The sequence below is a fragment of the Heloderma suspectum genome, chromosome 3 (genome assembly GCF_057233095.1).
Source record: "Heloderma suspectum isolate Gila_16-S chromosome 3, 16-S_ref, whole genome shotgun sequence".
Classification (NCBI taxonomy): Eukaryota; Metazoa; Chordata; class Lepidosauria; order Squamata; family Helodermatidae; genus Heloderma; species Heloderma suspectum.
In genome coordinates, this window is record NC_139460.1 from 91,502,194 (window position 1) to 91,520,803 (window position 18,610).

At 41.5% G+C, this 18,610-nt stretch overlaps 1 protein-coding gene across 5 annotated transcripts in view; it reads left to right on the forward strand.

The window, feature by feature from the left end:
• The window catches only part of UMODL1 (uromodulin like 1), an 86,177-nt gene that overhangs the window by 58,354 nt on the left and 9,213 nt on the right, over positions 1-18,610 (forward strand). For all 5 annotated transcript variants that reach the window (XM_084843793.1, XM_084843795.1, XM_084843792.1 and 2 more), the window contains 9 exons: positions 2,718-2,937; positions 3,834-3,971; positions 4,425-5,063; positions 7,128-7,385; positions 7,824-7,936; positions 10,505-10,718; positions 12,128-12,265; positions 16,531-16,985; positions 18,302-18,441. In XM_084843793.1, coding sequence (XP_084699919.1) covers positions 2,718-2,937; positions 3,834-3,971; positions 4,425-5,063; positions 7,128-7,385; positions 7,824-7,936; positions 10,505-10,718; positions 12,128-12,265; positions 16,531-16,985; positions 18,302-18,441 — 2,315 coding nt within the window. The remainder of the gene's footprint in view (positions 1-2,717; positions 2,938-3,833; positions 3,972-4,424; positions 5,064-7,127; positions 7,386-7,823; positions 7,937-10,504; positions 10,719-12,127; positions 12,266-16,530; positions 16,986-18,301; positions 18,442-18,610) is intronic.

An 18,610-nucleotide genomic window follows, 5' to 3' on the forward strand; every position in this document is an offset into this window, starting at 1 on the left:
AATGAACAATGCAAAGAAATGGAAGAAAACAACAGAGTGGGAAAGACTAGAGATCTCTTCAAGAAAATTGGAGATCTCAAGGGAACGTTTTGTGCAAAGACAGGCATGATAAAGGACAAAGAAGGCAGGGACCTAACAGAAGCAGATGAAATTAAGAAGAGGTGGAAAGAATACACAGGAGAACTATACAGGGAAGATCTTAATGTCCCTGATAGCCATGATAGTGCGGTCAATGAACTTGAGCCGGACATCCTCGAGAGTGAAGTCAAGTTGGCCTTAGGAAGCATTACTAACAACAAAGCTAGTGGAGATGACAGTATTCCAGCTGAGCTATTTAAAATCCTAAAAGCTGATGCTGTTCAAGTGCTGCACTCAATATGCCAACAAATTTGGAACACTCAACAGTGGCCACAAGACTGGAAAAGGTCAGTTTACATTCCAATTCCAAAAAAGGGCAACGCCAAGGAGTGTTCAAACTACCGTATAATTGCGCTCATTTCACATGCCAGCAAGGTTATGCTCAAAATCCTACAAGCTAGGCTTCAGCAGTATGCGAACCGAGAACTACCGGAAGTACAAGCTGGGTTTCGAAGAGGCAGAGGAACTAGAGATCAAATCTCCAACATTTGCTGGATCATGGAGAAAGCAAGAGAATTCCAGAAAAACGTCTATTTCTGCTTCATTGACTATGCGAAAGCCTTTGATTGTGTGGATCACAACAAACTCTGGCAAATTCTGAAAGAGATGGGGGTACCAGACCTCCTTACCTGTCTCCTGAGAAACCTGTACAAGGGTCAAGAAGCAACACTAAGAACCAGACATGGAACAACCAATTGGTTCAAAATTGGGAAGGGAGTACGACAAGGCTACATATTGTCGCCCTGCTTATTTAACTTATATGCAAAATACATCATGAGAAACGCAGGGTTGGATGAATCACAGGTCAGAATTAAGATTGCCGGGAGAATTAGCAACAACCTCAGATACGCAGATGATACCACCTTAATGGCAGAAAGCAAAGAGGATCTAAAGAGCCTCTTGTTGAGGGTGAAAGGTAAAGGTAAAGGTGTCCCCAACCAGTCGTGTCCGACTCTAGGGTGCGGTGCTCATCCCCGTTTCTAAGCCAAAGAGCCAGCGCTGTCCGAAGACACTTCCGTGGTCATGTGGCCGGCATGACTGAACACCGAGGTGCACGGAATGCTGTTACCTTTCCCGCCGAGGCGGGACCTATTTATCTACTTGCAGTTTCTTGCTTTTGAACTGCTAGGTTGGCAGAAGCTGGGACTGAAGACGGGAGTTCACTCCGTCATGCAGCACTCGGGTCTCGAACTGCTGACCTGCCGACCTTCCAGTCTGCAGTTCAGCGTCTTAACCACTAAGCCACCGCGGCCCATTGAGGGTGAAAGAGGAGAGTGCAAAAGCTGGTTTGAAACTCAACATTAAAAAAACTAAGATCATGGCATCTGGCCCCATCACTTCCTGGCATATGGAAGGGGAAGAAATGGAAGCAGTGACATATTTTATTTTCTTGGGCTCCAAGATCTCCACAGATGGTGACTGTAGCCATGAAATTAAAAGACGCTTGCTCCTTGGGAGGAAAGCTATGGCAAACCTAGACAGCATAGTAAGAAGCAGAGACATCACCTTGCCAACAAAGGTTCGTATAATCAAAGCTATGGTTTTCCCAGTAGTAACGTATGGCTGTGAGAGCTGGACCATAAGGAAGGCTGAGTGCCGAAGAATTTATGCTTTCGAACTGTGGTGCTGGAGAAGACTCTTACGAGTCCCCTGGACTGCAAGGAGGTCAAATCAGTCAATCCTAAAGGAAACCACCCTGAGTGCTCATTGGAAGGACAGATACTGAAGCTGAAGCTGAAATATTTTGGCCACCTAATGCAAAGAGAAAACTCTCTGGAAAAGACCCTGATACTGGGAAAGACTGAAGGCAAAAGGAGAAGGGGACGGCAGAGGATGAGATGGCTAGATAGCATCACTGATGCAATGAATATGGACTTGAGCACGCTCCGGGAGAGAGCGGAGGACAGGAAGGCCTGGCGTGCTATGGTCCATGGGGTCACGAAGAGTTGGACACAACTGAACGACTGAACAACAACGAACTTACATTATTATGAAGGAATTAAAGACTTCTGACATTTAATAGTAAGATGTGAGTTGTATGAGTAAGTAACTTCGAGACTGCTTTTTGCAGTGGGAAGTGAGATGTAAATTTATTGTTATTGTGATTAATGATGATGATGATGGTGTGACTCCTGTATCGTACAGAATTTAATTTAACTTGGTAGGGTAACTCTCCGGCACTGTTAAGGGCAATGCCAACTGTGGACTTCATATCCATGAAAAGTAGCGTACATTGTAATTACAACGAAAAAGGTTATCAGTTGGAAGATGTTAACTGGCCACTGTAGGGCGTTCATTACTAATTTATGTCCCATTCCTACTAAATTGCTTCATCGCCTTGCATTGTGGGGCAAGTGAATGGCAATAGCGGAAGACCCAGATGAATTAACAAGCGGCAGGTAGCTTGAAGGCATAACCGAACTTTGCTCATGGGTGTGGGTACACCATAGAAGCAATATTGCTTTGCTATTAACTCTGATTAGAGAATATGGTAAAAAAAGATGGTGCTGAGGAGAATAACATTCAACGTTCATATACTTTGATGTTAAAATAGCAATTGTACTCTCATCTCTTTTCAGATTAGAAATTCATTACCTTCAAATATGTCTGCATTATACAAAATGGGGAAGCTGAAAGTACAAATGGACTCTCTTAAAGCTGGTAGTATCATTGCGAGGCTTAAAATCATAATAGATGACCCAGAATTTCCAAAAGACATGTCTGCATTTGATCCAATGATGTCATCACTGTATAAAAGTGTAGTGTTACTTGTTGACTCAAACAGCTCTGTAGTGGAAGGTAGGCAATCTAATTTAATGCCTAGTTTGCATTAGTCATTCAAGTATATTACAGAGGAAAATAGCTGAAGAAGAATTTGAGGGAGGAAAATAGCACTGGGGGAAATTATTGGGACATTTTGTTACAATAATATCTAAGATTTCTGTTACAAAATCCAAACAAATTCAAGTATTATCAGTAAGTCATTGGCAGTGAACCACTCAAAGACATGTGTATTCTAAAATAATATGTACAGTAAAAACAAACAAACTGGAGAATCCTGACTGTTAAGGCACGGAGACATACAATGCAGGCAACTTATCCAACATTCCAGACAGTTTGGCTGGTCTTGGTAGCCAGCAAATATGTGTGCTTGCCACTGATTCTGCTCCTCCTCCAAAAGAGAGATGCAGGGTCTTGATTGTGACCCCTTACTGAACTTTGGAGGTGTTTTGCGCAACTCCAAAGGCCTGTGTAACTATGGAGCAAACCCTCATTCCGCAACCCAGTTCTCAGCTAGGGTATAGATAGGGGTTGTTGTTGCATTGTTCTTCAGAGAGGCTAGGCATGAGGTGATGGAAGTTTTTCCCCCTTTTTATGAGTCTAGAGAGGGGTGGGTGACCTCATAGGCCTCAGACTGATTTCAGAAAACAGTAAGATGTCTTGTTGTTTTCCAACTCAGTGTGTGACCTTGGGGATGATGTGACTTTTCAATTTTTCCAGGATTGGAAAAAGGCAGGGGAGTGAAAAATCCATTTGCAACTCCCGGGTTTGTGAATGAATTTGTGGAGCTCTGCACCTACAGAGTAGGAACTTATGTAGACTCTTAGAATGAGAGATTACTGCATAGTTTCTCTGCATATTATAGCCCAAGCTAACCTAATTTGTTTTATTAAATTTTGGTTTTTGAATTCCAGACTGGGATGAATGTGCATCAAGGACAGAGAATGATTGCTGCATGTCTGCAGAATGTATCAATACAATCGGCTCGTACATGTGCCGATGCAAGACAACCACAGATGCCAATCCATTACGGCCTGGCAGGAACTGTGAGGGTAAGAATCAGAGTTATATTTCAGTGGAGGGTTTGTTTCCTCCCATGAATGGAAAGAAGTTCTTCTTTCTCCCCCTTCATGCGTTACGTACTTGTGGAGACTCCTGCATGAATCAGGAGCCCTGTGTGATCGTGGCTCCTGACGTCACAGAGGAGCCTCCACAAGTACAGCCCGCTCCCCCTTCAGACTTCCTTCAACACACGGAGGTTGGTGGGCAGAGCCAGATGAGCAGGGGCTACCGTAGGGGCGGGGCCTGCAGCACGGACCCTCTGCCTTTTGATTGCCTGAAGCTCCTTCCCATGGAATCAAGTGTGAAGTGGGCTAGTGTTCCATATGTCTTGTTAATCAATTAATGCTAGAGCAGTAGTTTTGTGCATAGTGGTATACCAAGGAAAACCAGTCCTATGTTACGAAATTTCTCTTTGTGTCATATGCAAAAATGCTTTACTCCAGGTGAAATTGTGGATCCTGTTACTGATATGGTACCGACACGTGAAGCCAACGTTACAGAAGGGCTGCCTGGGACAAGTGCCCCATCTCTGTCAATGGCAGAAATAAGGGCAGTGACTTCATTCACGTCCAAGTCTACTGACACTATAATTCTGCCCTCAAGTGGCACCCAGGAGTCGAGCACTCTTCCAACAGACAAAACACGGTCAGCATCTCAGAGAACAAGTACTTTGGGGCATGTCTGGAATAATAACACCCTGAGGATCTCAGAAACAATAGCTCTGGTGACAGAATCATGGCACAATGTAACTACATCAAATGGAAACTTAGCTGAACAGAGACTAGAAGCACAAGAACAACACAACTCTTCATTGTCCAAAGTTTCGAATACTACGTTTTATCCTTTTCTGAGAAATGGGTCTGTGGAAGAAACAAGTACATCTGGCCTCTTAACTGACAGAAATTCTCAGGAAGATCCAGACCCGAATGTAACACAATACTCCAAACGTCATGCTCTAAACCAGACCCTGGATAAAGACATGGGGAAAGATAACAGATCTTGGTCTGAGCAAAAACCATCCACCACTTTATTATCTTCTTCTGAGGAGCAGACAACTGCTTCCCTTTCTACAGATTGTGGTGGTGAGTCTACTTTTCCCTCAGAACTTTCCTTAAAAGTAATAGGTTAGTATAAAGAGAGAGTCATTGAGAGTGTCCAAAATACAGGAGAACAGCCACAATCCAGACTATACTGGTTCCATTAAATCAATGCGACCTACGTGTATGAGCTTCTCTACACAAACGATTTATTGCACACTTGTGATTGGACCCAAAGGTTAGCAGGTCCTTTACACGATGTAAAGGATCTGCTAAAGGACCCGCTCATCCTCCAGGATATCTCCCCCACTTTTCCCTGTTTATTCCACTTTCAAAAAGATAGGAGATAACATGAAAAGGGACATTATTCCGATCTATCGGCTGTGGGAAATGCTGGCATAGTGCTATAATGACAGCGCCATCTAGTAGCTGTAATTTGAAACACACAGAAACATATAGAACTTGCTTGAAGGACTTTCCTCGATTCAAACCACGTGTCCGCCCTGTAAAGTAGCCCATCGTAATGCTGCAAAGAAACTGAAAGCAGAAAGCCCCAGTAAGGATGCGGGGGTTTTGCTTAATGCAGAGAAGCTCCAATAATTAAACACTTAAATCCCCATTGGGACTTAAGCACACCTTTCTCTTGGTTTCACTCAATCAGTTCACCTGTTAGTAACGTCTAATGGGCAAACAGAAGTGCTAGATGCCAAAATCGGGGAGGTGACATGGTTGGAGGGGATCTTACCAATGGCAGGGTCCACCAAGACATATGGAAAAGTCCTGCGTTGTGGTGGTTGTTTTTAAAAACCCTCTTATAGGCTACAGATTGTAGAAAGGCAAGCAGCAAGCCCATCCAAATATGCATCCAAGTGAAGATGTTTCCTCTCCATGCTGCATTGCTTTCAATGGAATGTGCAGTTGGATTCACATCCGTGCATAGTCCATTGAAAACAATGCAGTGTGGAGTGACAGCTTCCGCTCTTGGGCGTGCTTTTAGATGCTTTGCTCTGATTTAGGGCCACAGTTCCATTCTGATCAAGCAACTGATTCTTGCATGTGGAAGAATGCTTCCACCTGCAGATCTCCCTAATCATATCATACCAGGAAGCATGCATGGTGGGAAAGTATGGAGGGTAAAAGGATGAAAAATGTCCTCCTCTTTTCCCTGTCTTCATCATCATCTTTGGGGTGAGAAGTAGCAAAACTAAAAAAAAAGATAGAACATAATAAACAATCATTTTTTTGTGGGTCTACACCTGTATGTCAGTGTGGAATAAAGAAAGTGTATTAGTGTATATGCATGCATTTCAGGAAGCCTTCCTTGACTGACCAGCCACAGTTTTCATCAGTATTCTGTTTTTTCAAAATAATAATTTTTAATATGGGTTTTTATTCTTTTATCTTTTATCTTTTTATCTTTTATTGTTTGCTGCTCTGGAATCTGTCTAGATGTGGAGCGGTATATAAATGTTGTAAATAAATAAAATATGCAGAAGGAGAGTACGCCTTCAGTCCCTATGAATCAGAGAGCTGTTGCTGCTGTCTTTATCATTCTCAGGGGAGCAAAAGTGTAGGTATCATGAACTGATTAAAGATCAGAAGTTTAATCTGAGGAGATTAACCTGGTAACTTTGAAAAAGAGTAAACAAAAGCATGAAATGTTATAATTAAGCTGCGGTGCCTGTATTCCACAATAACAGCAACATTATCAGAGTTAGTGCAAGCCCTATTGAACCAGCTAGAATAATGGCAAACAGCTGAGCATACGAGTAGTCTACCCACATAAGCAGTATACTGCCAGAGGAAGAGCCTTTCTTGAGTTCAGGGTTATTCTTCCATGATTAGAAAAGTTGCCATTTTGCTCATGCAAGTCCATTTCTGCCATCTTATGTTGCTCATGTGCAGTTATTTATGAGAGTTGAGCCAGACTGACATTATCTGAAACAACTTTCTATTAGGCACTGAGAAAAAAAATCAAGCAACTAGCACTTCAACACAGTGCCAGAAGGACTTTTAAATAAACAATACAAATGAGATAGGTAATTCTAAGAACATGCTCTTTGTTTTGCCTCTCTTCAAAGATTTAATTGTCATCTCTTTTCTTTTTAGTGACCTTTCCAGCAGAAAGAATCGTTTTTTCCAATGTAACCAGTACCAGCTTTCAAGTCAGCTGGACCACAAATTTTGCACTGAATCCCGCTTTCCAGTTTCTGCTGCTTGAGGGAAAGCAGCTTATACGAGATATTAAAACCCAGAGCAGCAACCTGACTATTTCCAGACTAGAACCTGGGATTTTGTACACTGTTGAAATTAAGGCAGAGGTTTGTGGGAATAACAGTAAACCAGTACAGCGTAAAGTAAAGACAGGTAAATAATAATGATAATTAAAAGTTCATTTTATGGATCTAGTATTCTAGAGGTCCATAAGAAAAAGGACTTTTTGTAAGGGACCATTAAATATGAGCAAACATTTAGTACCATTTGCACAAGTTTGGCATTTAGAATGTGAGTCTTTCCACAATTCCTGCCTACAAATGGAATGAAAATTCTGAAACCAGTCATGTCTCATACATACCTTTCTTCTCATACACACATGCAGAACAGATAGCAAACTGTTGTCTTTGTCTAAAAATAAAATTGGTCCTTTTCCTTCAGCTGTTTTAAAGTTCTTTTTGTTCAGTTTTGCCATTTGAGATTTGAAAGAGAGTACCTCATCTTATCTTGAAGCTTCCTAGAGGCCCAGAGACTGCAAGCTGATTACCACACTTCTAAGTAATCATGTTTACATTTTTCCCAATCATGCAGCTGCCCAGAAATTTAATGGGACAGTCAGGATATCAAATCTGAATTATAGGTCAGAGCTCAGCAACTCAAGTAGTGAAGACTACCGAAATTTTTCACAGTTGTTTTTCAATGAGGTAAGTTAATATGAAACAAGTGGACAAACTTCATACAGTATAAAAATGGACATGATTATATATTTTCTGTCTGGTGTGGTTTTGAATCAAGAACTTAAATTACTTGATAATCTCTTGCTAAACAATGATTTTCAGAAGGGAATAATAGTCCTGTGACAAGAACCTTATGCATATATAAGACTGAGACATCAAGTTTTCATAATTCGTTCATAAATGTTCTGAGGTGAGGGGTGATCGGTGAGATGGTCAAGTTTGCTGATGACACCAAATTATTTAGGTTGGTTTAACAAGAGGCAGCAAAGAACTCCAAAAGGATCTCTCCAAATTTAGGGAATGGGCATCAAAATGGCAAATGTGGTTCAATGTAAGCAAGTGAAAAGTGATGCACGCTGGGGCAAAAAAAAAAAATCCTAACTTCATATATACACTGATGGGATCCAAGCTTTCAATGTTGATTAAGAAAGTGATCATGGGATTGTGGTGGATACTCAATGGAAACGTTCAACCTCTGTGAAAAAGGCAAATTCCATGTTGGGGATAATTAGAAAAGGAATCAAAAATAAAACTGCCAGTATCATAATGCCTTTATACAAATCTATGGTGTGACCACACTTGGAATACTGTGTAGAGATCTGGTCACTACACCTCAAACAAATTATTGTAGAACTGGAAAAGATGCAGAAAAGGGCAACTCCCCTATGAGGAAAGATTACAACATTTGGGGCTGTTCAGCTTTGAAAAAAGGCAAGTAATGGGAGACATGATAGGGCTGTATAAAATTATGCATGGCGTGGAAAAATTGGAGAGGGAGGCATTTTTCTCCTCTGATAATACTAGAACCCAAGGTCATCCAGTAAATCTGAATGCTGGGAGATTCAGGACAGATAAAACAAAGTATTTTGTCACATATTGCATCTTTAAAGTATGAAACTTGCTTCCACATGATGTAGTGATGGCCACCAGCTTGGCAGCTTTAAAAGGAGATTAGGCAGATTCATGGAGGATAAAGCTATCAATGGCTACTAGTCATGATGGCTATATATTGCTTCTGGGATCAGAGGCAGTATGCATCTAAATACCAGTTGTTGGGAAATAGCAGCAGGGGAGGGCTATTGCCCTCATGTGCTGTTTTGGGCTTCCCATTGGGGCATCTGGTTGGCCTCTGCAAACAGAATGCTGGACTAGATAGGCCTTTGCTTTCATCCAGCATGACTCTTCCTATGTTTGCAAGTACGTAACAGGGACAGGAAATATCAGGTTTAAAACATCATAGCCGAACCCTGTTCTCACTTTCATATCCACATTTACTGAATATATGGAGGGAGAGGAGGATTGTGCCTGCTCTCCACCTTCGTGCATCCCCTGGCCTTGCTTCAGTCTCCACGTGTTCAGCTGAAGGTGAGAACAAGCTCTCTACATTCACAACTGTATGTGTGTAGGGTCTATATGTAGGACTTGGAACACTGGTGTGACCAGGATTCCTGATTGTGCATATAGATCAGGGGTGAAGAGCCTCAGACCAAATCTGGCCCTCCTGAGGTCCCAATCCAGCAGTTCCCCATATAGTCACATCCCCTTCTGCTGCCCCCACCCCCTTTCCTCCAACCACCAATCGTTTTGTGGTTTCCCAGCTTTTGTGTGCGCGCGCGCGTACGCGCACACACGCATATACACACACACACACACCATTCTAAAAGGTTCAAATGCCTCTCCTAAGGCTTAGCTACTGACAGTAAAGCCAAGATCTTAATGATATAGAGCAGGGTACAAATGTTTAAAATAAATACATAAAATAAAGCTTTAAGCTAAAATATGCTGGCATTTTTTTTTATTTTTGCCCCACCCCTTTTTCATTCAGCCCTCATTGGATGGGTTCATTCAGTCCACCACTGGAATGCCACCCCCCCCCCCCAGCTTCTCCAAAATGGAATTTGGCTCTCAGGCTGAAAGAGGTTCCACACCCCTGGTATAGATCCTACTCATGTACAGTTGTACATGCATAAAGCCCGTTTCACCTTCTGCTGAATGTGTGAACATCAGGAGGTGGACCAGTGGGCACCGTCTGACTCCCCATGCATTCAGTTGATGCATGGATGAAAGGAAAAGGGCTATCTTTTTTTCTTTCTTTTTTCTTTTTGGTCACCTCACATCCCTGTGACAATATTTTTCAATAGAGGAAATTCACACATTTAGCTGAGAGTTATCAAGTGATGAAAAATCAAGTGTTGTAGATTCCTGCAGGAAGCTCCATACTGTAGAACAGTGTTCTATTCCAATCTGTCTGTGATTTGGTTTCCTCATTCATTAAAAAAAGAAAAGAAAGGTATGACTACGCTAATCCAGCCAGTGTGAGGGATAGTTCAGAAAGAATGGAGGGTTATTGATTCACTTTCCTGATAAAGCATGATTCCATCTTCTGAACTTTCTGTAAATCTTGGTCCAAACATGAAACAAGCCACAGTTTGATGTGTTAATTTATCTGTGAAACATCCTGCCTACAAAATGTACAATTCAGATCATTCTTACTATGCATTTTTATACAGTACATATATTCTGTTTTGATATCAGGTCCGTACATCTCTGCCCCTTAACATTCTTCATAAAATGGATGCTTCTAAGATTAAAATGTTGATCATGAGCATTACTAATGGAAGCGTAGTGGTAAGCTTTAGTCTCCTGCTTCCAGCAAACATGGATGCCAGAAATGTATCGAGGTCTTTTCTTGATGCCTTTCGACATAGCAGCCATTTCAGGATTGATGAAAGTAGTCTCTCCATACATGGTAAGTTGTACTTCATTGCTGTAATTTCTCAAACCCTGCAAAATTGTAAGTGCTGGATGTTGGATCCTAATAGCAGGTTATCTGTAAGTATGATGAATGAAAAGCTATAATGGGGGCTTTAGTATTTTTACTGAGCTCTGTCACGTATTTATCTTACAAAATAAAACATGTGGTTCATCATCTCATAGTTAAACCATGGATGATTGACTACAGATGTAGCACCTTCCCTAGCATTGTAATTACTCTGTTGCTCCTAGCAAAGGCCTTAGCCTTTTTGCTGTCACAGTGAGCACCCTTCTGATCACCACCCCACAACCTCATCCTCTGCTCTGCCCTTCCTAGTCTAATCACTCTCCTTTTCCAGTGGCAGCAGAGAATAAGCATCTCTAAAATGGCATCCAGCATTTATAGAAAATTTATGCAGCACTTGTAAGTAAGGGTTAAACTACACGATACATTAAATTTTTAACATGCAGCTGACCTATTTCTCTCTTACTCTAAAGTAAGCATGTGGGGTCCCAGTATGGATCAGGACCACTGCATGCAGGTAGCAGAGGTTTAAACCTTTCCCCTGTACTACTTATTTTCTGAAATCCACCCCCCCACACACACTAAAGAGGGGCTAAAAAAGAAGAAACCTCCATCAGCACTGCTTGGGGTGGAGGGTGGGATATAGGGAAACTAGGGGCAAAATCCAACTTAAGTCCTACTTAAACCCATTGAAATGAATGGGGCTTAAGTTAGTTCTGACTAATTTAAATTTCATTTATTTGAGTAGATCTATTCTAAGTAGGACTTAGGTTGGATTTTGCCCAAAAGTTTGGTCAGGAAAGGCTTAAACCTCCCTACTCACACCTAGTGGATCCCACATGCTTACTTTAGCGTAGGAAAGAGAGGGTCAGTTGCACACTATGTATTTAAAGTATCATGTAGTTTGACCCTAAGTCTGATTGAATTCAGTGGTTCCTACCTCTAAGTCAGTGTATGTAGGGCTGTACCTTTAGAGAGGTTGCTATAGAATGGCACCTAATCCCAGAGAAGATGGTACCATCCTTGAGTAACAGCTCTAGAAAAACACACATTGGGCATGCTTGGCACCATGTTGCACATGCTTAGTATCTCCTGCCTCTTCAAGGATCTGGAGTTAGTGAGGTTAGGGCTTAGGCCTGGCATCATTTGCAGAAAGTTCAGGGTGGTACAATTTCATGGGCATTATAGGTCAAAGTCCTTCTAGGGCAGCCCACTAGTTATGCATGGTACTCCTAAATATACAAGTTTATCACAGGTTGGGAAACTTCTTAGTAACATGTAAGAACACTAACTATAACAATTAGTACTATAGTCACCAGGACAACTAAATAATAATCACATACTGATCTCTCTCCTTTTTATTGAAAAAAAAAACACAGATTATGATGAATGCGAGAGAGAAGAAACCGATTGCTCTCCCAATGCATCTTGCTCTAATACGTATGGATCCTATGAATGCAACTGCAAAGAAGGATTTATCAATGTAAATGCTGAGAGACCTGGGAGAAACTGTGAAGGCAATGTTTCAATATTTACTTTCATTTTATTCCAGCGCTGGTGGGATTACAATGTAGCCTATGGAGATCTTGTAGCAACAGTATTTGCTAGTAAACTGCTCCTAGACTGGCTAATCTAGGTTAAATTCTCAGAAGATGGGCAGTAGAGTCTTGCCTGATCAAAAGAGGCATACTTCCTTTATATCGCTGGCCAGAGTCCTAGTTTTTGCTGTCACCAAAATTCTTGTGTTCCCCTTTTCTAGCCATATTTCAGTTCTGCTCTACCTGATGCCAAAGCTCCAGATTCTTTTTGGCTATGACTTGTATTTAAACCTACAACGCGATCTCCACCCTTTTCCTGCTGGCACAGTCCTCAAGAGCATTTTCTGAGGTTGGCACAGGTGTCATCCATGAGAGCATCTCAACTGGCCCAGATTTAGACACATCTTACCAGTACACCTGGCTTTGGGAAAGGGTTACCCACAGTGAGGTTGAGATCTCACATCAACTCATGGTGGCTACTCATCTGCATCCTAGTCTTATACATGTTCAGATCATGCACCAACCTTATTTTGATGTCCTAATTTTTATAAACTGAGATATGGGTAAGATCTAGGTATGGACGAATCTGTCAATTTTGGTGTATCATTTTTCCAGTCTTAAGTTTGGTTCATTTTGAACTTTGAAAATTTCTTCAGTCTTAAGTTCAGTTGATTCCAAACATTGATTTTGGAGAAAATTCATAAACATTTTTTCTGCACATTTTTCATAATGTGCATTGTTGTATGCATTTTTGCCTAATATACACATTTTTGTGCAGTCAGTTTTCTTAATATAATGCATTTTATGTTATTTTCCTCAATAAATGCATTTTATTTGTATTTTTTGACTGGAGAACTGCACTGCAAAATTCAGAGAAGTGTGAATTTTGAAGGATAATTGAGTTTTGGTTTGCATAGTGATTCGAAAGTGTGAATCAGATGTGAACGGAATTAATTTCTCTCCTGTCCCTAATTGGGCCATGATCTTGAAGCCATCACAAGACTGGGATGTGTTGCACCAGGGTTCCACAGCAAGGCAACTGAAAGAAGTTATTTATGGTGGGAGAAACCATCATATAACTCCCCTCTTGGACTAAAAGCCTAAATAAACTTGAAAGTGAAATATATATAACAAACGTCTGATGGAGGCACCATCCCTCTCTCTTTCAGTTCTTTAATCTTTTATGTTATTACAGAAGTAGTTCTACATAAATAGTAGACTTTCTGTATTTCTATATAGTAGAATTCCAATGTTTCTACACATATAGTAGAATTTCAAATACCCAGACTCCTTAGGCTCCTGAACAATATTGGGATTTGTTTCAGTAGGGCTGAGACAAAGTTTATTTAGGCTCAATTTTCATACCAAATGTTGCTATTTTGTGGAAGGCAAAGTTTTGTCTGAAAGAGCAGTGCTCCCTGAAATAAAAGCCCCCCTTTGGGATGCCTCGCCTTTTCTTGGCAAAACGCTTGCCAAGAGATGGATAGGCATCTTGTTGGGCTCTGTACAGGGTTGTGTGGCCTGCTGCTCTTAGAACATTGCAGGTAAGGCAAACATTTTTGTCCCTGCTTGGGTGACCCTGGAAGTTGAAAGATTGATGTCATTTTGCAGGGGGTAGTTTCACAAAAACAGACCCTCCATTTTGGCTGAGGCTTTGTTTTTTCTAGATGAAATACATTGTGACTGCAGTGCTCTGAAGAGCCTAGACTTTTGAGACGATATAATTTTAATATAGAAATACACATTTTCAGTGGTGGTGTGCTGTAGCCAAATGTGGAACTTGACTGGGAGAGGACTTCTCTTCCCAGTTATGCCCTGTAACAGATTTTCAAAAGAGTTCATAATTTATAAGTTCATAGTTCATAAGAGTTCATATGATCTCTCCCCCCTCCCCTTTTTGAGAATTCACTTCTGTATGGGGTATGAGCTGTTTTGTATACCTCATTGAAATCTGTGAGTTTTGTGATGTGTAGATTTCTGCACCCTTAAAGAAAAATGAACTGCCATTTTAGAGGAACATGCTTAAGCAAGAATTGAAAGTAGGGCTCAGCTGAAAGAAGGGAGCCCCCCCTTCTTTGGTGATTTTTTTTTGAAAGGGGTCAAAAGTGTACATCTGTTCAGGAGGCATTTCCATCAGTGAATTAGCTTTGTTTGCCCACAGTGGCATCAGCACGTAGCTAAATCTTATTTGTGACATTGACCTGGTTTGCATTACATGGCAACCCATTATGTAGAAGCCCAGTGAGGTTTCTGCAGGATGGCTTATTTTTCACAAACAAACCACCCTGAGAACCCATAGTTTGTTGTTGGCTTGTTCATACTCATAGTGGCTTGTTGTGATGTCTGAACCTGGCAGGATGACTTCATCATGAGTTGTCAGGAATGGCTAGAGAGCTGCCCAGTAAGAGTGGCGAAACCCCCTGCCACTCCTCATGATCTCACTAGTGCTGCCACCATCCTCCCTCTGCCCTTTTCAGTGCCTTCCACCACGTGCTCCTAAAAATCAAGAGGAAAGGACACCAGAGAGTGTCCTGAACGTGATTGCACTTATTTTGTTTTATTTTTATTCTTGGTCATGCACAAGTGTGCAGGAGTGAACATCTGCTGCTAGCAAATTTGAGTAATTTTCACCTCAGTTTTACTGCTCTGCCTTGAAATTTGTGCAATTTCCCCCTCTGTTTTACTGCTTTGCCATGAGATTTGCATACGTTTAGCAATCCCACCTACTAGACTGTAACCCATATGTATATGTAACAGCTAGCAATGGAGACTAGTGGAGGGAAGCAACAAGCATGAAATTGGGGGGAACAAAAAGTGGCTGGCGAGAAGGAGCTTTAGGGGCAGGTATTCTTACTTCAGTAGAACATGAAGCAGCAAGAAAAGCCCCAAAATGAAGGATGAAATTGACAAGGACATTGACAAGAGGGGGATATCGGTATGCTTGGCTAAATAGTGGGCAGGTGTTCTTGCACTTTTGCAAGAGCGCAAGACCCTGAAAAAAAAGGTCGCAAACGCGTTTCCGTGTTCTTAAGGGCTGAGAAAATTAATTCCATTTGGAGATCTGATGTGTCTATCTGTGTGTGTGTGTGTGTGTGTGTGTGTGCGCGCGTGCGCACGGGGAGAGTTTTCCTTGGGAGCCTGCTACTCCAGTGGACCAATTGCAGAAAGGATGCTGATGTAGGGACTGAGGGAATTAAGAGTTCTGCTGAAAAGGCATCTGGGATACATGCCGGGAGCTGGCGGGGGGACTGAAGGGTGGGGGGAACAATTCATGACAAGCCATAGAGCACCCAGTCGTCTGTTGGGTTAGCAAGCAAACAATCAATCCATAGTGGCTTATTCTCAGGATTAGTGTGATGTGCAAACCTGCTCGTTACGATGTAGCATTGTGACATCAAGCCACCACATGATTTCCAGTTGGCTGGGATCACTCATGTGACTGATCCAGGAATTATTGCACTCATTCCCATTTCACTTTGCTTACCTCCAAAGATGTCATTACATAGTCAAATCTGATGGACTATGTATTTTATTTATTGCATGTACTGCTGTGCTGCCCTTCAATCAATTGGTGTAAAGGGTGGTTTGCAACAAAATAAATAAAAATAAAAATAAAACAGGCAATAAAAATAAGACCAGTGATTAAAACAGCAGATTAAAACAATTACAGCTCAGAGTTTAAAAGACCTGGGAGAACAAAAAGGTCTTCACCTGGTGCAAAAACATTAACAAAGTAGGTGCCAGGGAGGGTGTTCAATAAATTCCCTCTGTGGGGAAGGTGTTTCATAAATGAGGTTGCACCCAGCTCACTTCAGATAATGCGGGAATCCAGAAGAGAACCTCACTTTCTGACCTTCATGGGCAGATTGATATGGAAACAGGTGTTCCTGTAGCATCATGACATCCCATTAACTATATGATCCCTGGCTGGCTTTGGTTCACTAATCAAAGAAGAAGACAATGCGAGTGAGGGGGAAAGTGGCACTGTAGCAGCAGCAGATAGGGGAAACAATGGCAGCAGACAGGGTTCAAAGTGGGTGAACATTCCTAACAACTTAAACGTTTTTTTCCAGTCATCCTGAAAGCACTATTTTTGACATGAAAATCGAAACATGATAACATTTGGTGCATTCCCACTTAAAACCCAATTTCTTCAGTCATGACAATGTTGTGTTGTAGTTGAGTCTTTGTAAGAAAATGAACAGTACAATTTAATTTGTAATTCCTTCTCCCTCTCTCTGTAGTCATTCTTTCCAACAATGATGCTGGCAATACACAGACAAAAGACTGGAGCAGCACGGTTTTGCCTTTAACATATCCCTATAATTCAAGCCATATTCCATCTCCAGCTAGAAGGGATTTTTCTGCCTCTGCAGCCAGAAGCTTGGAGAATACAACCATCAGCACTACAGTTAATAAAGAATCTACAGAACTAATAGTGAATATCCATAGTTCATCTCAAGTGTCATCCCTACCATTCACAAAGACTTCCCAGGAGTTTTTCATCAAGGAGGTAGTTCAAGTGCTCTGCGAGTTTGAAACAATAGTCATCACCATTCAGAAAGCCTTTCTGCAGAAGAGATCTATCCCAGAATCCTCCTTGTACCTCGGAAAGCCTCACTGCCATGTAAGGACCAGCAATTCCAGTCATGTCATACTTCTTGCTGGATGGAACGAATGTGGAACGGAAGTACAAAGCGTAAGTTGTCATGTTATGTGAAGAGAAAGTTAAGTGGGATTTTCTTGCAAATAAATAAGAATATTTGGTAAACAGATATAATAAATAAAGTAAAGCGTTATTGAAACATTTGCTGCAAACTCATATTCCCGCAAATTGTAATTACTGGGGTGGGATCTTACTTAGGGAAGGAAGAGATACCTAAAGAACAGAGCAGGATGAGAAATTATCTACCCACTATCCCTAAGGAAAACTGCTCAGATACATTTTGTTTTGTTTTGCTTTGTGAAATGCATTGCAAACTCAGAAAAGTACAGATTCCTAACTGCAAACTGGGTTTGGGTTCTGGGAGGTGCTAATTGGGTAACCTTGCATTAAACTGTGAACCCAATGAATTACTTACCTAGCTGAGGGTTGTGTGAATCAGTTCTCGCTAAGGCTGCAATCCTATAACACCGAGACTATGTTTCATTGCACTCAGTGGGACTTACTTCTGACTAGACATGTATAAGATTGCACTATAAGAGTGTAACTTGATCATTGTTAGGTTGCACTCTCTTTATCATTCTATTTACTGAAATTAATGCAGCAACATGCCAAGAAAGCTATATATGAAAAGTTCCCCATTATTTTTGGTGTGAAGCTGCAACACAGGTGTGTCTAAAAACATAAGAACCATCCAGCTGAGTAAGCAACAATGGCCAATCCAGCCGCAAATCCTGCCCCCAGCAATGCTCACATGTGAAGCTTGGGGTGATTTGTGATAGCATAAGGCAGGGGTGGGCAACTTGGCACCCTCCAGATGTATTGACTACAACTCCCATCAGCCCCAGCCCACAGGTCAGGGATTATAGGAATTGTAGTCCAAAACATCTGGAGAGCAACAGGTTGCCTACTCCTGGCATAGGGTATAGTATTTATATGCCTTTTCTAGCTCTTCACACCCATCCCTTAGCAATGAAGAGTTAAGGACACTCACCATGAAGTCTGAGCATCTTTCCTTATCACTGATACTTCCTCTTTTGTCAGTTTATCTAACTGTTTCAAATTCCCATATTTTCACTTTTTTTAAAGTTGAAGAAGCTTAGTTCTTTTAGCCCTTCCTCATATGGAAGATGTCCCATGCTTCTGATCATTCTGCTTCATCTGTGATGTGGCAGGAATGTATGTAGACCCTTGAAGGCAGCTATTCTTCACCCACTTATCTGGGACTGCGCCCCACTGAACTCACCGGGACTGACTTCCAAGTAGACAGGTATAGGATGGCGCTGTTAGTTGTCCTTTAAACAGAAGGAAAAGCTAAGTTAAAATTCTTTTCTGTTGCGTTTATTTTTCAGAATACAACACACACTATAGTAAAAACAATTCTCCGGAGCATGCCTTCCCCAGGAGTCATTCACTACTTAAAGGTTGCCAGTCCAATTCGTTGTGTGTTTCAGAATGATCTGTTGACTTCATCTGGATACACTCAAGAAGGGTAAATGAAATCTTAATAAATCTGAACTAATTGCTTCCATGTACGTTATTTGATTATACATTAAAGTAAGGGTGGGCGATATGCAGCCTGCATGCCGCATGTGGAACCCCTGGCCGTTTTTGCACCCCCTTTCTCCCACTGAATTCGTTCTGTCAGTAGCAAAAAACCT